General features: G+C 35.8%; 1 protein-coding gene across 1 annotated transcript in view; it reads left to right on the top strand.

The window, feature by feature from the left end:
• LOC150098890 (CDK5 regulatory subunit-associated protein 3) overlaps positions 1 to 23,325 on the top strand; it is a 143,934-nt gene that overhangs the window by 37,718 nt on the left and 82,891 nt on the right. Inside the window, exon 3 of the mRNA XM_090405590.1 lies at positions 5,893 to 6,024. Within this exon, the coding sequence (XP_090261716.1) occupies positions 5,893 to 6,024 (132 nt within the window). The remainder of the gene's footprint in view (positions 1 to 5,892; positions 6,025 to 23,325) is intronic.

Below are 23,325 nucleotides of genomic sequence, written 5' to 3'. Positions count from 1 at the left end.
TGGCATTTCTGAAATCCTTCTGAAGAGATAGCCAGGGAATGGGGGAGAAACTGTTTATTTTTAAAATTTTTTAATTGCTGTAGCCATTGGAAAGGAAGGTGTTGTGTATGTGGTTGAGTTTGGTGTTGAAAGGGAGGTTCCACTGAAACAAATCATAGTTGCTGCAAGTGGTCCAGGAGGCTTGGTACCTTTGGACGCCTGGTGTGAGACATTATCTTCATGTTACATCTCTGGGGCTTCTTTTGTCTGAAGGACCAGCAATGTACCACAAGGGTAACACTACTGGTTGGGGGAGGGGGGGCACGGGAAGACTGTCTCAACCCCCCCCCCAATAATTGCTCTCCCAGATTTGTTAATCTAATCAAAACTGCAGCCAAAGACTCTATTCTTACTAGAGCCTACAGAAAACAATACATCCCATTCTGGAGTAGAGAAACTGAGGAACTTTTATCCAAATATGAACAGACTGAAGACCCAACTATTGCTAAGGAGCTCATAGCAATGCTGGACAAAAACAGAAAGGAAAGATGGATCTCAACCATCTATGAACTTGATTTCACCACATCTAGCGGGAAAAGCTGGTCACTTCTGAGAAAACTAGGTGGGGCAGAACCAACAACACACAAACCACCAGAGATAACTTCTGATCAAATGGCTAATCATTTACTAAAAACCTCCAAGATATGTCCCAGCTCTATCAGGAAAATAACTGTGCAATCTTCCATCAGACAAAACACAAAACGCGAAGATGGGCCCTGAGCTTCCTGAACTTGCACACCTAGTATCTCAGGAAGAGGTACAGGAAACCTCCTTAAAACTCACCAAGAATGGCAAGGCTGCAGGAGTGGATGGTATCTTCCCCCGAGTTTGTAAAACATCTTGGCCGATGAGGTCAAACATGGCTGGCTACCCTTTTCTCAAAAATTATGACTAGAAAACTACCAAATCTGTTGCGGTAAGCCAAAATGCCATGCCCCCAAACCAGGAAAAGATCCAAATGAGGTTAAAAATCTACAACTTATCTCCTTGCTTTGCTCCAACTTTAAGCTCTTTGAAAGAATTCTCCTTAAAAGAATTTCAATGTACATCGAAAGAGCACTCCCTATTGAACAAGCTGGCTTCAGGCCGGGATAAAAAACTTTGTATTTTTCAATCCATTCTCTCCAACAGAAAGATCTGGATCCATATTGGTTGAAAAAAGGCCTCTGTGCTAGCCCCTTTACTCTTTAAGATCTACATGTCTGAGTTACCACATACCAGCTCAAGCAAATATATGTATGCCAATCTACCTCCTTTGCCAACCTGGAATCAACCTTGAACACAGACCTGAACATCCTGTTAGAGTACTTCAAGCAGTGGTGCCAAATCGAAATCCATCAAAAACTGTGTCCACAGTATTCCACCTGAACAGTGCAGAGGCAAATCAACACCTCAACCTCTCTTTCTGTGGCAAAATGGTAGAACATGAGCCTCACCCGAAATACCTTGGAGTGAGCCTGGACAGAAGACTAACCTATAAAAGGGACATCACCAACCTGTCCAACAAAATTAAAAGAAGAAACAATATCATTTCAAGGCTTGTTGGAAAAACCTGGAGTTGTGGTGCAGAAGTCCTAAGGTCGTCTGCACTAGCCCTCACATTCTCTGAAGCAGAATACTGTGCCCCCCTTTTGGAAAAGTGCACACACTAACATTATAGACACCAAGCTGAACTTTACCATGTGTACAATTAGTGGGACACTGAGAAGCATCCCTCTCCCATGGCTGCCTATCCTGTCTAACATTGCTCCACCAAACATACAGAGAAGACAAGTCTTGATTAAAGAATTTAATAAAGTAATGAGCAACCCACTCCTCCCCCTGCATTAGACTCATAAATTCATCTAGTCTTCCCCTAAAATCAAGAAAGCCTTTCTGTTCCATGGACAAACTCTCTTCAGCTGCCTTACCATCAACACTTGACATGTGGAGAGAACATTGGTCCAACAGTCTTCCAACAAATGGTTTCCTGATTGAGGATCCCTGTGCTCTGCAGCCTGGTTTTACTCTTCTTAGGAAGATTCGTCATTAGGATCATCAAGGATCAGAACTAACCAGGACAGATATGGCTACCTACATAAATGGAGGCTGCTTGACCATCCTTATTGTGATTGTTCCCCCCACTGTGGCCCAGACATTTACTCATATTGTGAGCCCAAGGTGCCATTTTATGTTGGTGGCCTCCAGGACATCCATGAGGTGATGGATGAGGCCCTGGAATGGCATTCTAGACTGGATATCGACCTGTAGCTGTATTTTATTCCTTTTGCCATAAGAATAAATAAATAATAAATTTAGTTTAATCCTTTATCCAAGTGTAAGCAAACAAAGTTTGCTCCTGAAGTATCTTCAGGACTGAAGCAACTTGTGGTAAAGATGGACCGAGCTCTCATCACTCCTTTACCACGAGTTGCCTCAGTCCTGAAGATACTTCAGGCACAGACTTTGTTTGCTTACACTTGGATAAAGGATTAAAATAAATTTATTATAGTCTAACCAAGTGGGAAAAACTTCCAACATCTTTCTCTAAATAAATAAATAACTGGAACAAAGATTGTGGGCTCTATTGGTTAGAGTTTTAATAATGCCATATTGTTGAAAGGGGTGATAGTGGGAGAGAGAGACTGTATCTGCCTGTGTGAGTAGGTTTTCTATATACGGGTATCCCTCAATTAATGCGATTAATTAATCCCTTGATGTTACTGCGTATTTCAAAATCGCGTTAATCAAATATAATAATCACTGGTAAAAAGTACAATTCGTCCCTGATCGATTACTGTACTAATAGTTCGTTTTATATGGTACTCTTTTAGGAAAGATAAAAAATGAATGCAAAGTAAATGTTTAATAAATACTTATACCTACATTAATTACTGCAATTTTTTTTAATCAAAATAAGTTATAAAGAGTTGTTTGAACAGTTTTAGTTTTTTTTTCTTATCGGCATAAATTCTACAATAATAAGCAAAGTGACTCTCCAGACCTCGGCAAACAAGCATTCTTCGATTAACATCTGGATTCATATCTATTACTTGCTGCTTAAGCTATTCTAAACTGCGAAATATTCCATCCAGAGTTCTTTGACTGTTATTTCCTTTGGAACCTTATCTTTACATTCCATTTGTTTGTTGTCTTCATATGTGCGTTGTTCAATTTCAAGAAGATCGTTGTCACTGAAATCTTTTGAATTTGAATCCAGTAATTCTTTAACATCTTCTGCATCAACACCATCAAAACTGAGGTCTTCACCAATTGCAATGATTTCTTTGACCACGCTGTTCACAGGATTTTGAAAACAACCTAAGTCATTAGCGCATTCTGGCAGAAGGTTTTTCCAAACAGCTTCCATGCAACTAGAAGACACTTGCTCCCACGAGTCATGAATGTTCTCCATTCCGTGTTTAATGTTAAATTTTTTTCCAAAATTCGTGGAGCATAATCGCATTTTCTCCTGTTGTTTTTTCTACTGCCTTTGAGAATGTCTTTTTAAGAAAATAGGCTTCGAAAGTTGTAATGATGCCCATGCCCATGGATTGTAGCAATGATGTTGTATTTGGTGGGATAAAATAAAACTTTCACATTCTCACACACATCATTAAGAGAATTTGGATGACCACGAAGCTAGCAGCCTCGTGGCGTGAGCATGATTTTGCGTGGTAAATTTAAAGGCGTGTTAATCAAAACTCTTGCCGCGTATATCAAGGGATTGCCGCAATTAATTTCGCCGCAGATAATCAAATCTGCATTAAGCAAGTGATACCTATATATACAGTGAAGGAAAGGTTACCATCAGGAAGGCATGTTACTAAGGTGTCTAGGAATGGTAAACTATTGTTATGTTCCTTTTCCATTGTAAATTGGATTCTTGGATGTAGGCTATTGAGGTGATTGAGGAAGGAGTCCAATGTGTGTCTGGGCCATGAGGCCAAATAGAGAACACATCATCTACATATCTTAGTAGCCAGATACAAGGTTTGAGAGGGGCTGAGTCTATGTCTCGTTTTTCAAAATTTCCATGTAAAAATTGGCAAGGGGGGGGGGGGGACCATAGCGGTTCCCTCTATCTGTTTGTAAATTTTGTTTCTTCCAAGAAAAATAACCAGAATTGATGGCAAAGGAAAAGAGATCTAATATATCAGAAGGAAAAACGTTTTTTAAGGGTGTTAAGGCATTTAATGGAATATTGATAAAAAGTGAGATGAAGTCAAAGCTTACCAATATATTTGTATTATTTAAAGTTAGATTTTCAATCAAGGTTTTAAAATGGGTAGAGTTTTTTATATAGGATGTGGTGACTTAACTACCCTAGCAGTGTGGTCCTGGACTTTAATTTCTGTCTCCCATCATCCCTGGGTCTCTAGCATTATTGATCACTTATAGCAACTTACCATTAATAAAATACTTTGCTGCCGGCAATGCCCTCAGTTCAGAATGCATAACCTTGCATTTAGCAACATTGAATTGACATTCATCATCATTCACACATAGAACCAGTTTGGATCAGCTGGCAAGGATCCCTTTTTTAGAATGTTCCTTATCACCTTTTCAGCTTTGCATCATCAGCAGATGATTGTATATTACTATCTAGACCAACTCCAAGTATAGAATCGACAGTGGCCCAACTATAGAATCCTGTGGTACCCCACTGGTAATCCTTCTTTTAGTCTCAGCACCTCCATACATTACTCTGATATTTATCAGTCAGCCACTCCCCCTATCCATGTCACAAGCCTATATTGGATACCATACCTTTGAGTTTGTATAACAACCTCCCATGTGTGGAATCCTGTCAGATGCCTTGGCAAAATCCAAATGTATTATGATATATCCATTTCCTTAATCCATCTGTACAGTTGCGCTGTTATAAAATCTAAGCCAATTGCAAAAGCTATTACCATTTACAAACCTGTGTTGTCCTCTAAAGGTTCAAATAGATTCTCTATAGAGGATCTGTCTACCTATTTGCATTTAAAATATCATCATTCTTTTATGGAAATCTTGTTTTATATTAAAGAACTCTCAGAACAGCCTTGACTATCAGGGATAGTTAAGAACATTCTCATTTAGATATTTATATGCTCCCAAATTGACGGTGTTCATCACAGAGAGTAAAGCAAGGATATTCTTTCTTCATTACTTGTTATTTTTAGAATCCCATTTGAAGGAATATATTGCTGTTATTCTTCAGTATGCTTTATGTTGAATATATTTCATTTGAAATGGTTTATTGTAAGCTATTTTATTTTTAGATATAATCATGTGAAGAATTTTGTTGTTGTTGTAGCCATGCTTAAGAGTTTGCACATTAAAGCAGATTGTTATTGCTCTATTTTTGAGAATGTTAATGACACCTAGGAAGCCTGAAGTCACCTGAAAAAGCACTTCATGTTTGATCTCTAAAATACTAATACTAATGTATTGTAACAAACTTTCTTGGGTGAGATTCACATAAAAAGATATTACAAAAAACCAATGGTATGGCTGCATAAACAGAGTGGGAGATGGCTTTTAGCAAACTATCTGTTAAAGCAAAAACAATAGGTGTTGATGCTGTTATGAGTATTTTAGAAGATCACAGTGTAAGAGCTGATCATATCAGAGAACTGACAAATAAACTAATTAAAAAAAATGTATTCATCAGAAACTAGTTATGAAATATTTTGTTACTGTAATCTATTGTGCATCCTGTAGTATATACCAGAAATGATGATAGCAGGTAAAATTATTAACAGCTATTTTAATTTAAAATATTTTAAATATTTTGTTTAACTCTTTCTTTTGATCTGTTTTTGGCATTTCAATATTCTTTTGATTCTTTTTATTAAGTGTAGTCTTTGATTAATTGTTACATAGATTGGCTTATTAGTAGAAGGTTGTGTAACCGAGAATGGCAACCATTAGTTCTTCTTATAAGAGAAAAAATCAACAGTGCTATTCAAGATATGCCTGCAGTAGAAGAAGTTACAAAACTATTATCTGGAACGTGTAAGTATTTTCTGTAGTAGCATTTTCTATAACTAAAACAACTTATTATAGAGGGTCATCAATCAAACATATATCTTTATTAGTTTTTGCATGCTCTGAATTTCTCAATAAAACACCAAGGTTTGGGTTCATACTCAGTTTATATTTTAGCTAATTTTTATTTTCAATCTTAAAATAAACTCATTTGCTGTTTAAGATAAAATAAGACACAAAAGATATAATTTAAATATATATCTTTATTTAGGTAAAAATAATAAGTGCGTACATCAAAAATCCCTAATAATAAAAATATAGAGGACCAAAAGATGATCTGGTTCAGTTTTGCAGAAAACTGCAAAACTGAACCAGAGCAAGTTGTGCTTTAACTGAAGCAAACTGTAGAGCATAAGTGACAGAACAGAGAACTACAACTGAAGCAATCAGTTACTATAGTGTGGGAATTGGCAAGCAAAATAATGTTTACCACACGTAGTAATTCATAGAATTCTGTATTATATGCTATTTACTTACACAAGTTGTAGTACATTCCTTGATGATCCTTGAGTTTTCAGATAGGGGTGACTCACAGGTCAAAAGCTAGATAAGTTGGGGAAAAACTACATAAAAACTACTACATAGCGTTTAGAGAACATGAACAAGCATTTGATTCAATGTCAGTCCTTATCAATAGGTCATCCCATTAGTAGATACTCATTTAGACACTGAATGAGGGAAGATAAACTGGCAGTTTGGAATGTTATTGTTGTTATGTGTCATCCATTCGTTTTCAAATCTTGGTGATCCTGTGAACAAAGGCTTTCCATCCCACTAGGCCTCTTCTCCTTTCCTTCAGTAATTTCAAGTTCAGTTGGTAAGTTTATGTTGTTCATCCAACTGTTTTGTGGTCTTCCTCTTCTCATTCCCTCAATCTTCTCCATAACAGCCTTTTCCAATGATTCATCTGCTCGCATAATATGTCCAAAGTACATCAACTTCTGTTTAGTGATCATTGTCTCCAAGGAGCATTCTATCTTTATATTCTCTAAAACTTTCTTATTGGTCATTCTTGCAGTCTGGGATTCTAAATTGTTTTGTCCACACCAATAATTCAAATGAATCAATTCACTTTCTGTTTTTCTTAATAATCCACCTTTCACATAAATACATCAATACTGGAAATACCATTGCTTTGACAATTCTAACTTTTGCGGCCTTACTCGCACTTCTCATCATCATCATCATCAAATTCCTGACAGGTACCCTGAAGGGGTGTACAGGATATGATAGTACTATATGAAAAATTTACATCATTACAAACTTCTTATCTACAATTTTCCTCCAAATCAGTCTGTTACTTGTCAAGACTCCAACATTATCAGATCTTATATTTCTATCATCTAAGGCACTTTGTACTGTATCAATCCACCTATATCTTGGTCTTCCTCTGGGTCGTTTTCCTGCCAACCTGGCAGAGAACACTTGATTTGCTAATCTTTCCTCGCCCATTCTGTTTAAGTGACCATACCACCTGAGATTAGCTCTGCTAACGCATTCCTAGATGGTGACAATGTCAAATTCTTTCCTAATATCCTCATTTTTAATCCATTCATGCCATCTGTTCACACCTATAATCTTTCTCAGAACTCTCATATCTGTGGTCTCTAGTCTTTGGTCAAGTGTTTTACTTCTGACCCAGCTCTCAGATCCATAAGTTAAAACAGGTTTGAAAACACTGTCTTGTATACAGCTAATTTAGTGTTTCGACTAATTTCTCTCTTATTCCATATGAATTTATTCAGTTGACTTCCTACCATACCAGCTTTGATGATTCTGTTATCTATTTCCATATTTAATTTACCATCTTCACTAAAAATCGTGCCTAAGTAGCTGAAATGTTTTACTTGTTCCACAGGTTCTCCATTCACAACGCAGTTGACATTTTCAACAATTCTACCTATTTTCATTGTCTTTGTCTTTTTATTGCTGACCTTCATACCATATTTATTACAACAATTATTCAATTTAATCAGAGAATCCTGCAAACTTGTAGCGGATTTATTTAGAAGTATAACATCGTCCGCATAAAGCAAAGAGCTGACATTAACATCTCCAATTCTGATATCATTTTTAATACTACTTTCCTTCATAATGTGATCCATATAGATAATGAATAACAGAGGGGATAATGTATATCCTTGCCTCACACCAGATTTAACATTAAACCATCTTCCTGTTCTTCAATTCTAACTGCTGACTTGCAACTCAAATAAAGACTAAGTATTGCTAGATATAATGCCCCATTGACACCATAAAATTGTAGTGTATTAAATAGCTTCTCTCTTGGCCCCTTGTCTTATGCCTTTTCCAGATCGACCAAACTTAGATACAGATATTTGTTATATTCCCATGCTTTCTCGACTATTTGTCGTAAAGTGAAGATCTGATCCTGACAGCCTCTATTTGTACTGAATCCAGCTTGTTCTTCACCAAGCTTTTCTTCAACAATTCTTCATAACAGTTTCTCAAGTATACTTGCATAAATCTTGCCCGGAACACTCAGTAGGGAAATACCTCTGTAATTCTCACATTCAGTTTTATTTCCCTTTTTATATATGGATACTATAAGAGCTCTACTCCAATCATCGGGAATTCGCCCCTCTGTCCAGGCCTTTTGAACTATGCAGTGCAGCCACTGTAAGACTTTTATACCACCATACTTCAGCATTTCTGGTCGAATATCATCTACGCCTGCTGCCTTTCCACATTTCAAGCCTTTGATGGCTTTTTCTACTTCAAGTATGAATATGTATTCCTTACTGTGTGCCTGTTGAGTGTTTTTTACCACTGTGCTGTCACTGCTTGTTTCATTTAGCAATTTTTCGAAGTAATTACTCCATACTTCACGGATATCTTTTTCTCCTCTTTTTATGTCACCTTTATCGTCTCTAACTCCTTTTACAGCACTCTTTCCTCCATTTCTAAGCTTCTTAAACAACCTCCAGAATAATTTGCCACCTTCTTGATATTTATTTTCTATGTCTTGCCAAAGTCTCCCATGAGTTTTGTTTAGCTAGTTTTACACAGTGTTTAGCTTTCTTAACATTTGTCTCTGTATTCTCTAAGAGCACAAGCTGACTTATTTGCCAGAAACTTTTGATATAACTTTCTTCTTTTCCTTCACTGCCTCTTTAACTTCAACAGTCCACCATGGAGTTCTGATTTTTCTATGCTTGTAGACAACCTCCCCACATGCCTCTCTGGCTAAATCAATCAGGATTTTCTTCAAGACTTGCTACTGAATCTCCAAGGTTTGGATCCTGTTCTCAAACTCTCATTTTTTCTTCAATAAGCTTTGTGTATTTTAGTTTACAGTTCACATCTGAGAGCTGCTCAACTTTTAGTCACTTTAAAACTTTCTTACATGTTATTCTTTTCAATATGAAATTCAGTTTTATCCTACTCAAGACTAAATAGTGATCACTTACAATTTTAAATTCTTTGTACACTCTGGTGTCCTGCACCAGGGAGAAAACATCACTATCAACAATAACATAGTCAATGAGACTTTTCTTATTCCTAGCCTCTTCTCTCCATGTGAATTTGTGCACATTTTTATGTTGGAACATGGTGTTAGTAATAACCAGTCGATGTCCTGAGCTGAAATCCAACAGGTATTTGCCATTATTAGCTTTACTCTTTTCTCCAAATTTTCCCAAAATATTTTTGTATGTCTGACAATCATTTCCTACTCTGCTATTTAGTCCCCAACAAAGACCAACTTTTCTTTTTTCATTGTGTCAGTTGTTTTTTCTAAAGTCTCAAAAAATTCCTCCACTTCCACCTTAGTAGAACCTTCTGTGGGACCATAGGCACAAATAAGTCTCATTGTCCAGTTCCCCATTTTCATATTTGCCCACATTACTCTACTTGAGACTGCCTGCCATTCAAGAAGATTAGCCTCGTATTTTGTGTTGGATACTATGGCTACTCCTTCTTTTCCTTGATTATTATTGCCTGAATATAACATTTTGTATTTATTGCTCAGAAAGATCTCGCCAGTTTTTGTCGCTTTGTTTCAGTCACCCCTGTTATGTCAATCTGGTACTTATCTAATTCCTCAGCTAGCTCCATTTCTCTGCCATTCAGGCTTCTTATGTTTGTTGATAGTACCGATCTTTAACTCTGGTGATGTTGAGTTGGGGTGTGCTTTCAGATTTGTTCCAGAAGCTGACTTTTTGCTGTTCGCCCTGGTTCCCTGGCGAAAACAACAGGGGCCCTTGTGTAACCGGGCAATGCCCTAGCCGGCATGAAATTTTGTCATGTTGTACCAAAAAAAAAAAAAATGACTTGCACTTCTATCTTTCATAATTTTTGTCAGGTTTAACGTTGCTTTTTTTTTTCCAATGACTATCCTTCATCTTCAAATTTACCATCAATTCTGATTCTAGACCCCAGTAAATCATAACTTCCAACTATTTCTATTTTATCTTCCTCTATTATAAATTCATTCAAATTGCAGGATGCCACCACTTTTGTTTTTCTGATGTTTAAATTAAACCCAGCTTTGTTACTTTCCGTCTTAACCAATAGAATCAACTGCTCCAGATCTTCCTTAGTTTCTGCTATGAGGGTTTTATCATCTGCATTTCTGCCACCAATCTTAATTCCAGCTGGATCTTTGTCTAAATCAGCCATTCTCATAATATATTTACTATAAATATTAAAAAGGTAGGGTGACAGTATACAATCCTGCCGCACCCTGTTTTCCACTTGAACACTGTCTGTTTCTCCAAAGACTGTTGATATTGAAGCTTCTTGGTTGTCATACAGCTCTCTTATCAAGAGAGTTAGATGCTCAGGTATTCCCGTCGATCTCATTACACCCCACAGTCTGTTTTGATCCACACAATCAAAATTTTCTTATAATCCATAAAGCAGATGAATACTTCCTTCTGAAATTCTCTTGTTCTTTCCATAATTCATCCCACGTTTGCTATTTGGTCAGTAGTTCTTCTATCTCTCCTAAAGTCGGTCTGCTCTTGTAGTATTTCCCTATTCACATGTGGCTCCAACTTTGTTGGATCACTTTCAGCACAACTTTACTTGCATGTAAAATTAAAGTGATGGTTCTACAATTCTCACAATCTCTGGAATTTTTTTTTTTTTTTGAATTGGCCAGTATATTTGCTCCCAAATCTGTAGATAAACTTCAGTCAATATATTCACTACTTCATCCCCAGCTGTTCTCAATAATTCCACTGACTCACCATCAGCTCTAGAAGCTTTTCCTTTTGGCAGCTGTTCCACTGCTGATATCACTTCACTTTTCATTATCATGGGTTCCTGAACAAATTCTCCTTCAATATTATTATCTTTCTTGTACAAATCATCTACATACTCTTTCCATCTTTTTTTTTCACTACTGCTTCTTCCATCAGACATTTTCCTGAATTACCCTTTACTACCCCTAATCTAGGGATAAACTTCCCTGTAACATCATTTGTTTTTCTAAACAGATCTCTTGTTCTATCCATAATATTGCTTTTTTTTTTCAATTTCCTTGCACATTTTGTTTAGATGTTTTTCTTATTTCCAAGCTTGTCTTTGAAAATCTGCACTTAGTTGCCTAACCCTTTCTTTGTTTCTCTCAAGTTTAATTTTTCTTCTTTCCTCTGCTATTTGAATAGCTTCTACTTACAACCATTTACAATCTTTCTTTCTTGTTGGTTTATTTTGAGTCTTCTTTGCTGCTTCTGTGACTGTACATTTTGTTTCTTCTCATGGTTCTTCTAATTCGGAATCTGTCTTCTCCAAACTTTTTAATTTCTTTCCGATTTCTACTTTAAATACTTATAGGATTTAAATCAAATCTGATACTGTCCTTTTGTTTCATCTTAGCTGTTAATTTCAATTTAACTTCAGCTATCAGTGATTCATGATCTGTCCCACAGTCTGCACCAAGTAGTGTTTTTGCTGCTTGGATAGTGCTCCTCCACCTTCTGCTGGCAATGATATAATCTGTCTGATTTCTGTATTCTCGATTAGGTGAAGTCTATGTGTACAATCTTCTTTCGTGTTGTTGAAAGCAAGTGTTTACAATAAAGCAACTGTTCTCAACACAAAACTCCAACATCCTTTCTCCTGCTTCATTCCTTCATTCACCGAATTTTCCAGTGATGTCTCATTCTTCTTTTTCATCCACTTTTGCATTCAATCGCCTAATATCAAGAGAAAATCTGTTTTATCAATACTGTATACTACTTGTTGCAAGTTGCTGTAAAATTCTTCCACCTCATCTTCACTTGAATCTGTAGTTGAAAGTTTATTTTTCACTTGGTTAGACTGGGGTAAATTGGTACCACTTTACCCTAGTCCTGAAGATACTTTCAGGCGCAAACTTTGTTTGCTCACACTTGGATAAAGGATTAAACTAAATTTATTATATGAATCTAGTGGGCGCATACACCTGTATGAATGTAACATTCACTCGATATGCCTTTATTCTAATATGAATTATTCTATGGAAATTTGCCAAACAAATTATGTTCTGTATTGGCTGCATATATTTTGTATTAGAGAACTCTATATTCAGAGTTCTTGTCTTGGTGTTACCGAGAAGGAGAACCAGAACAAGTGAAATACTTATAAATAATAACTCATCATCATCATCATCATCATCAAATTCCTGCCATGTACCCTCAAGGGGTGTAGTGAGCTTATGTAGCTCAAGTGAGCTTATGTAGCTCAGTCGGTATAGACGACGCCCTTGGAGCGGTAAGATCTGGGCTCGATTCTCGTCCAAAACGTGGAGAACATTTAAATAATAACTGTAAGATTTTAAGTTAAGGAGACAATAAATCCCTCATTATTTTAAAACTGGATACGAGGATAATGAGAATGTTGAAATGAGGAAAGATAACCGGATAATGAGGGATTTATTATCCCCTTAACTTAATTTACACTACCGGAAACAAATAGCCTCTTGGCTCTTTATCGTTATTATAATTGTAAGATGTATTATTCAGGCAGTAATGGTTAGGAAACAGGAGGAGTAGCTGTAGTATTCAACCACTAAACATAAACTCCTTGGGTCACTTGCAGTTTTACCTACAGTAATGTGGATAAAATTTCAAAATGTGAGTTATTTTGGAAATGTGAGTTATTTTGGCCTCATCCCATGTATTAGTAGCAAAGAGTAGAGCTATTCTTTGAGCCATTGTAGAGGGCCACTGGCTCTAAGAAAAAGGAAATGCTGGTTCTTGTTCTCATCTCATTCTTATCTTCCTTTTTCTCTCTTTTACCTTTCAGTGTCGAGGGTTTATTAATCATTGGACCTCAAACTGTTCACAGGATTAAGTGGTCATCCCTACTCCCTAGTGTATCCTATGTCCTTAGTGTTGAGTTCTCAAGGCCGGTTTGCCTGCTTTGTGGGATGAAAAACCCCAGGATAAACTGGGGAAAAATCCTACTGTCCATGCCCAAGACCAGCTAACTTGGCTATGGCTGAGGAAGATCCTTCAGGGAATCGAACCTAGGACACTCCTTCCTCAGGCATATGGTTGCAAAGCGCACAGCAACTAGGCTAACCGCATGGGCTGGTTCTTGCTGGAGATTTAAACAGGAGAGTAGGAAATTAATCGCAGACAACTATAGAAAGGTTTTGGGGAAGTGTGGAGAAAAAAAGCCATGGCTGATAGTAACTGTTAGTACCCACTGGATTTCTATTTAGAACATGGATCATTCATCAGTAACACCATGTTCCAACATAATGTTGGAAAATTCACATGGAAAGACCAATATATCTAGTAGCACATAGTAGTATATATAGTACAGGACATTTGATATAAAATTATCATCGTTTAGTTTTAATCAGGATCAAAGTATGAACATTATGAAAATAATCAAATTCAGGCAGCTTTCAGAGATGAATGGTAGACTGAAATATAAAAATATTATTGGAAAAAAGTTGAAAAGTTTGAAAATAGGAACCAAATTGAAAAATGTGAAGAAACATTGACTACCAGAGATGCATGTGGTGAGATTCTCAAGAATTTAAAAACAAAAACTTAATATTTCATGGTGGTCCAATAAATTATTTATTTTTTTTTAGGTCAGCAAGCATGCTGTGTCTTGTGCCCTCAGTGAATATAGAGAAAAATTAAAGAAAAATGGAGCTAGGTGAAAAGTAGCCAAACAAAACGGAAGAATATAGACAGTCACTATCATAAAAGTGATAGTGACTGTTAGGAAATGAGGAAAGAATATCACAAAAGAAATCAGATGATGAAAGCAATGTAAAAACTGAAGATAGATGTTCTTTATATCTGGAATAAGTAATTCAAAAATTATTGAATGAGATAACAGGCAACAAAACAGTGGTAGGAAATATCCTGGAGGAATGCACTCATAAATGAATTCCATTATTGGAGTCAGGAGAAGCTATCATAAATTTGAAACGTGGAACGCATGTCAATAATATTTAACTACAGATGTTCAGATATTGTGGTATAATGATTTTACATTAATCACACTGCATAATTCAGAAGATCTGATCAGGAAGCTGAATTCCAGATGATTAGAGCAGAGTTTTCATAGTATCCATCTACAGAAATGGAAATAAAACTGAATTTATTATTATTATTACGTGATGCCTACAAGAAGTCCAAAGACTCATCGAGAGAGGGCGCCTACTCTACAACTCTCTGTCTCCACAACTCAATCCACCAACTACAATTAACTGCAACTTAGCGCCATCTACCACCCACATCCACCCCTAGTATTTCCATAGACAATCGCAAACATCCATGCCCACAGTGGGATTCAAACCTGCAGCCTTTTGGCTGGAGAGCAGATACACTAACTACTTGACCACTGAACCAAGCTAAATGTGAGTGATATTACAGAGAAATTTCTCTGTTGAGTGTTACAGTTAAAATTCATGCAGACACTTGAAGAGGCTAAGAAAAATTGTGTAAAGTACAAGCTCTGTTTCATGCTAAGTAAGGAGTTTCAGGAGTATATTTTCATTTTAAGACAAATAGTTGAGAAATCACAAGAATAAGAGTGTGATCTTTATATTTCTTCTTTTAACTTTTTTATGTGGAAACAATAAATTGTATGGCACTAAGAGGAAAATGTTCAAAGTGCTACAGTGGGATGACAAATGGGCCCTTATAACTCTTGTGGACCTTGTGGTGTGAATTTGAAGTTAACAGGCTGGTATATCTGATGGGATGCTGTTAGAGGCCAAGAAATGTTGAAAATGGTGATTGTGAAATGTTTAGGCAAATTAGTTGGAAATGTAAAAAGGTGATCCTGATGGGAGACTTTAATTACAAGAATATAGAATGGAAGAAGGAGATAGTATATGGGAACAAGGAGAGTGAGTTTGTTGAATTTCTGAGAGATAAATATCTTAAGCAGTATGTAACTGAAGCAACTAGAGGCTTTAATGTTTTGGATTTGGTGATAACTTCACAAGATGTAGTTGTTAATGAGGTATTGACACTGCTGCAGGTTGGTGAGAGTGATCATGAGGTACTTGTTTGGGAAGTGTTAAAACAAGAAAAGGTAACTTCCAAGAAATGGATGTGGAAGTATAAATTGGTTTATTATAGGAAGCTCTGCAGTCAGTTAGCATCAGTATGTTGGATAGATGAGCTGAGCAGAAAAGATATTAATAGTGCATGGAAATTCATAAGGCAGTATCTGACACAGCAGTGTATAATTGCATACCAAGGGTTAAGTGAGTAGAGTAGGAGTGAAATGGGTGAACAGTGAAATCAAGCAGGCTGTGCTGGAAAAGAAAATCCTATGGAGGAGGTGCAAGGCAGTTGGTGGTGATCAGATCCACGAAGAGTATGCAGTGCAGGCTAAGAAGGTGACAAGAATGGTAAAGAAAGAAAAGGTACAGTATGAGAGAAGATTGGCTGGTCAGACCAAGGTTAACCCAAGGGAATTTTTCTGCTATATTGCAAGTAAGAGAAAAAATAAATATGGCAGGTTGACTGTGGTGGATAGTCATGGCAGCAGAATGACAGTTGCAAAGGATATAGTGGAATTATTGAACAAGCACTTTATCAGTGTGTATAATATACTGGTGTGAATGATGCTGTGCAGTATATAGAAGGAAGCAATTATTAGGAGAATTTGAAGTGAAAGAATCCGAGGTATATCAGATGTTGATTGGGTTAGATATTAAGAATGTGGGAATGGATCACATATCACCATGTATTCTTAAGGAATGTGTGCAGCAGTTGCTTGTGTCCTTGACCTGGTTATTTAATTAAAGTCTTGCATTGGGTAAGGTTCCTAAGGAGTGGAAAGAAGGCAAAATAGCACCATTCCATAAGCATGTTTCTAAGACAAAAGTTTCCAGTTATAGACCAGTCTGTATAACTACAGTTGTGGTCAAGTTGTTGTAGAGATTGGTAAGGAATAGAATACAGAATTGGATTGATGGATATAGCATTCTTTATTATGGTTAGCATGGATATGTAAAGGGTAGGTCCCATTTTTAGCAATTTACTTGCATTTTATGATAGGGTAATGAGTGTGTTAGATAAGGGAGAATCATACACAATGATATTCTTGGACTTGGCAAAAGCATTTGATTGATTACACTTTATCTTGATGTACAAGCTGCAGAGGATGGGAATAGATAATATATTGGTTAAATGATCCATTTAACCAATATATTATCTATTATCAGTACCAGTGGCATGCCCCAGGGTTCTGTTCTTGTTTAATTTGTTTTTAAATGATATATTATGTTGACCGACTGGGGATCGTCAGTTGTTTGCTGATGATACAAAGTTGGAGAGAATTATAAGTAGCACTGCTGATGTTAATTCCCTTCAGGAAGATTTGAATAGACTTTTGACTTGGACAAAGGATGGGGTTGTAGTTTTGATATTAATAAGTGCAAGGTGTTGCATTTTGGAGTGCAGAAATATAAGGCTGTGTACTGTATTGACTGTACTGTACTGCAGGAAGCGGATGAGATTCAAGATTTGGGAGTGATGGCTGACGGTAGACTGAAGTTTAGAAGGCATATTGCAAGTGTTGCAAAGGCTGCACATTGTAGTGCTGCTGTGATAAGAAGTATTTTAACATGTAGGGATAAGAAAGTGGCCACTTATAAAGCACTGGTCAGACCACATTTGGACTATTGTGCTCAGATTTGGTCACCTGGTGTGATATGGAAACATTGGAGAAGATCCAGAGATGAGTGACTAAGACAATATCAGTACTTTGGAATGGAGAGAGAGAGGGGTTGAAGAGATGCGAATTGCTAGCAGATAGAAGGAAAAGAGGTGATATGATAGAGACATTTAAGTTATTGAGAGGATTTTATGAGATTAATCCAGATGGGATTATAAAAAGAGTAGAAGGCAAGAGAGGGAAAAACCAGAGGCCATTCCTGGAAGTTTTGTGAGAATGTGATGATGAGGGATGTAAGGAGTAGATGTTTTACATGGAGAATTATTATTGAATGGAATGCATTACCAGAATGGGTTGTTAATGCAAGGAGTGTTAGTTGAATGAACCTCCCACAATGAGTCTGCTGACTCCATGGAGGGCGGGCAATAATAACAACAATTCAAATTCGGTCATTAGGATTGAAAGTTCTATGGAAAGTAGAGCATGATAAGGCATATCACACCTGATTTTAAAGATAAGGCATGTCACACACCTGATTGTCTTTTCTAATACCTGATTTAAAAGCATGCTATATCCATTGTTATTCATCATCTGTCATTTTCTTTATCTACACCTGTTCCAACAGAAACTGTCGGGTCAGGTGAATCAAATCTCTCCATTTGTATCTTCTCAAATTCTTCCTTCATGAACGTTATTCCAATAGGTTTCTTTTTCTGTATCTTTTCTTATCTGGTTTCCACCTTTTCTGTGGTCTTCCTCTTTTGTCTCTTCCTTTCACATTTCATTTTGTACATTCTTCTTGGTTTTCTTTCTAAATTCCTTCTTGTTGTATATCTAAACCACTTCAAGTGAGAGTTCACAAGCATTTCTTTAACATTTTCTATCCTAAACCATTCCTAATGCCCACATTTCTTATTCTATCTTGCTTTATTTTTGCCAACATTGTCCTTAAAACTTTTGTTTCCATTGCTTGTATTCTACTTGTCTCTTTTCATTAGCCTCCGTGTCTCTGTTGCATAAGTCAAAATGCACAAGAAAGTAACTTCTGTTACTTTTTTGTTACCTTCTGAAATAGCTAATTTCTTTGATTTGAATCTACAATTTACTGTCTCTTTGTATGTGTCAAATTACTATTTAAAACACTGTGCTAGCCTTTTTGGTTGATGGAATAGCATATCCTTTATTTCTAGGACCAACAGGCTTGAGGTGTGAATCCCACTAGATGAATTTCATAGGTTATTGTGAGACCACTACTTTCTGAACAACCTTATCACATTCCTATACAGTATATATACAGCCTTTTTATGACTGTGATTCACATTAAAAAGGAAATCATGGAACATTTAGATAACTAACTGTTTTCAACTTTAGGTGTGCTACATTGATTACAATTTTGCTGTCCCATTCTGAACCAGAGTCAGTTTCCTTTAAAAAAAATTGACCTTCTTAATCATCAGATGAAGAAAGACAAAACACTAGTTATCCTTCTGAGATGCTCTTACTGTAACACCTTGTATTATCAGTATATCAGTATACATTTAGGCAGATATATAAAGAATTTGCACAGTTGTCCGTTAACAGAAATATGATATTATAAAAATATTATTAAGCAAAGCTCATATCATTTGTTCCATTAACTTTTATAGTAAGAACTCTACAATATCAAATGTTTGTTGCAGCAAGATCGAATATAGAATTATTATAGATTATATACAATTATAGATATTATTCGCACTCCCTTTCCACAACTGAAAGAGAATCTCAGTTCTTCATATAGCAGGTATTTCAGACTAATCTCCAGGATGTTAAGAAAGTTCAGTTTTCTACCACCTTGCAGCAAAATGTTACCAGAAAGACATTAGATTTTTCTGCTCAATAGTCTTAATACCAGTAAGTCCTGCCCCGTTGGTATCCCTTCAGTTTTAATAAGAGCTTGTGCATCAGAATTACCATACATCCTGTATCACCTTTTCTGTCGTACTCATCTAGCATCTATCCAACACAAGATTTTATTCAGCCTTTTCTTATCAGGGATAGTTTGATAATCCCTTTTTAAAAGGGATTATCAAACTATTGTTCTATTGTCTCCACCTCAATACTCTTGAAAATGATAGAGAAGGTAATCAGCAATTAACTTTTTTCCCCACCTAGAGACTCATCAGTTAATTGGTGATCACCAGTACAGTTTCTGCAATTTGAATTCAATAGCAGACTTCCTTGCTAAACTGATCCTGTCTTATTTCCCAGGCACTGAAAGATTTGGAGAAACTCATCTGGTTGCTCTTGATATTTCCAGGGCATTTGATGGAGTCTAGTATTGTAGCCTTCTTACTAAGCTGCCATGTTTCTCCCTCTAATCATTTGTTGAGTGGATTGCCTGCTTCCTCTCTGGTCATTCACTGCATGTTTTGGTGAATGGTTCCCTCTCATCGGATTTTTCCCATCTTTGCCAGAGTACTAAGGGTGAAGATAATGTAGTGAATTTTAGGACTAACAAAACATAGGCCTGTCTTATTTCCCTGAAGAAAGCCCATGCCTCACTCTCTCTCTTGTATTACATTCTGCATAACATTCCACTTGCCATTCAAGATCATTTTCTCTCAGATTTACTTTCACATCCAGCTTATCCTCGCATAAATATATCTCATCTCTAGCCTCTTCAGCCTCCAAAAAAAACTTGGGATTATTCTTTTTCGTTCTAAACAATACTTCTCTTCTGTTCAACCTCCTAACACTTTATAAATCCAAAATCCATCGAACTTTAGAATAGTGTTCTCACATTTGGGATGGCTAAAAATTTCTCTCAGTATGATTAATTGTGTATTCAAGGGAGAGAGAGAGAGAGACTGTTTACTTAATGAGTGAACCCTTTCTCAGGGACTCCTTCCAGTTGCTTTCCAATAGACTCGGTTTCTGCATTATGTTTTCTGTGAGTATTTTCATGAATGGTTACCACCATTCATCTATTTTTCTCTAATTATATGTGAACACAGGCAGCTGCTGGTTGATAGCTATATACATTTCAGCTCCAAATCACCAGATCAACTTATCATCCTCTTCTATCATTTTGTATACATATGTCTTTCAGAAGTCTTTCCCATAAGTTGCCCACACATAGACACTGTCATGTTATAGGTCATGAGATTTCTGGTAAGTGGGAGAAGTAGATTGATATTTAAAAAAACAAAAAGGGGTGCATTGAGTTGCATTGAGTGGAAAATAGAAATAAGCAAAGCTAGCATATAAACAATTAAAGCAAGCTAGATTGATGCATTTAGAAGTGGCTTAAAAATTTAATGCAAGATTTGAGAGAATCTGAAGACCTGACAAATAACAGCAAACTTAATGTAAACTTAACTGTATAGTAGTATTGTAGTATTTGTATACTACCCCTTGCAGGTGCATTGTTGAATGTTTTTCCACTTGGTTATACTATAAATTAAAGATACCAAAATATTATACACTTTGGTTTAATCCTTTAACCCAGTGTAAGCAAACAAAGTTTGTGCCTGAAGTATTTTCAGGACTGGGGCAGCTGGTAGTAAAGGTGGTATGACTTCACATCACTTACCTTAGTATCCCATAATGTAAAGCACATCTCCTTGCAGACATGTATAATGCTATGCATTATGGGAAGGCTCACTACTGAGACCAGTTTCGACCTTTATTGAGATCTCATCATTCGGAGCCAGACCTAGAGGTGATACTAAGGTTGAAGTAATGCAGAAGTCATATTTTTATATAAAGTTGCCAAAAGCTGTTACACCTTATTATTATATATATTACTCTGGATTAGAGATAGTTAGTTATTAAAGATACAAAGAAATTATATATTACAGATATATAAACATATATATATATATTACAGATATATAAAAGATAACAAGAAATGATAATAATAAGGTGTGACACCCTTTGGCAACTCCTAAAAAAAAAAAAAAAAAATGCGACTTCTGCATTACTCATCAACCTTGGTATCACCTCTAGGTAGCGATCCTTCCAATAATGATTAGCATTATCATGTCTGCAAGGAGATGTGCTTTGCATTATAGGATACTAAGACAAGTGATGTGAAGTCATGCCACCTTTACCACAAGTTGCGCCAGTCCGAAAAATGCTTCGGGCACAAACTTTGTTTGTGTATACTTGGATAAAGATTAAACTAAGTATATGATTTCTTGGTATCTTTAATCCCTTGCAGGTGCATGTCAAGAAATCATGATGAAAATCAAGTGATTGTGATGCTTGACAAAAATAAAACCAATATCTTTAAGATCTTTATCCTTGAGGAATATGCAGTTATTAAAAATGTTTTAGGTCCAAAGATTAAAACAAAATTGGTGAAAACTTGACTAAATTCTAAATCTGCAAATTGAGTAATTTTTAGGTTTTAACAAGAAATACAGAATGGAAACAAAATATAGTTAATATTTTTCAGACAGATCATGCTGGAATATCATTTTGAACATTCAGTCTTTTTGGAAACTGTTCTCTGTATGAATGACTAACTCTCCAAAACACTTTCTGTACAGCAGAATTCTTTTTTCACATGTTGGAAAACCGATTTAGAACTTCATTCCATAACATACTGAGTCCTCTGAAGAAGAATTTTTGAGGGAATTGGGGAGAGGGGACAGATTGCAACAATCTCTCTTATTCACTTTCTATTTTAAAGAGAACAGTGTTTTGCAAACTCTTTTCTGGTGTGTGTGTGTGTGTGTGTGTGTGTGTGTGTGTGTGTGTGTGTGTGTGTGTGTGTGTGTGTGTGTGTGTGCATGGAAAATGCTAATACCATAAATAATGGAGGAGGAGGAGCTAATTATTTCTTCAATATACAAAAATAATATAAAGTCAGCAACTTAGCTTTATATTTAGTGAAATTTAGTATTCTCCCAAATTTACTGTATTTTGAGAAAAGAATTACCACAGTACCACAATTGATCTTCAGCTGTTAGCACACCTGTTGACAAGGTAATTCTTTTCTCAAAATGTGCATATGAGGCATTCACCTTCCTTTCCATCAGTGAATTCAACATAACAGACCAGCTATGTTTGTAGCACATGAATTTTGAGTTTACAATTAGCTTTACAAAACTTTCTCATCTAATTATATATTTTTCATCAACGTGGAAATTAAGTGAAAATTTAAATCTATATTATATTTTAAATAAGTTAAAATAAATGATATTTTTAACAGAAATATAATTATTAAGAAAAATTATTTTTATAAAGAATTTGCTGGAAGTTACTTGTAGTGTTGCAATTTTTACATATATGAAACATAAATTACAAGTATGCTATGAGATAAATTACAATCATTAGATCACCTGTAAAATATGAAATAAATGTGAACATAAACAAATTGAAAAATTTAAAGTTCAAATATTGGACATTTATCTTAAATGTCGAACTTTGTTTCACAAAATGAAGCTACAATATTGAAGTAGAAGACTAGTCTCATGTGGAGGTGACAGAGGTTTTCAATCCTGGAAATTCAGGTTGAAAAACCTGAATTTCTGACTGTTTTTTCTGTTTTACAGAATGAAAATTCTGTAAAATAGAAGAACAGACATATACTCTGGTCTTATAGTCTTAGTTGAATTCAAAACAGCCAAGTTAGGAAGAAGGAATCCAGCATCTTCTGTGTTTTATGTTGCTGTTGCTATTCAGTGGAGTTCATTTTAATGATTTCTCAAACAGAATTCTTTATAACTCGCAACTGCATTCCTGATTTTGCTCAGAGCAACTGAACTTTTCTTTATGTTTGGATCATTTTCCTCTATTATGTTCAACATAGCTCTGATATGGGTTACCTTTGATTATTAGACTGTGTGCTGGTTAAAAAATATCATTGTGAGATTTTTATTATTTTTTTTATTTTAATTTTTTATTTCTTGAGTTAGGAGTCAATTTTGTAAGTATATTAACACAATTGTGTTAATATACTTATGTTATACCTACACAATTGTGGTCTCAAAACTAGTTGTGATTGTAACTGGTACTCTTTGTTTTTTTTTTTTTTTTGTTAACATAACTTTTTGATTAAAAAAAAAAAAAAAAACGAGTGTCATTATTGATACATACTTCTTGTTATCAGTACTTACTGTTATCATTAGTACAAAAGCATTTTGCATGACTTTTACATTCTGCTGTCATTCC

The sequence above is a fragment of the Typopeltis vanoorti genome, chromosome 15 (assembly GCF_054136105.1).
Source record: "Typopeltis vanoorti isolate ZY-2024b chromosome 15, IOZ_Tvanoo_1.0, whole genome shotgun sequence".
NCBI classification, from domain to species: domain Eukaryota; kingdom Metazoa; phylum Arthropoda; class Arachnida; order Uropygi; family Thelyphonidae; genus Typopeltis; species Typopeltis vanoorti.
This window is presented reverse-complemented; position numbering and strand designations above follow the sequence as displayed.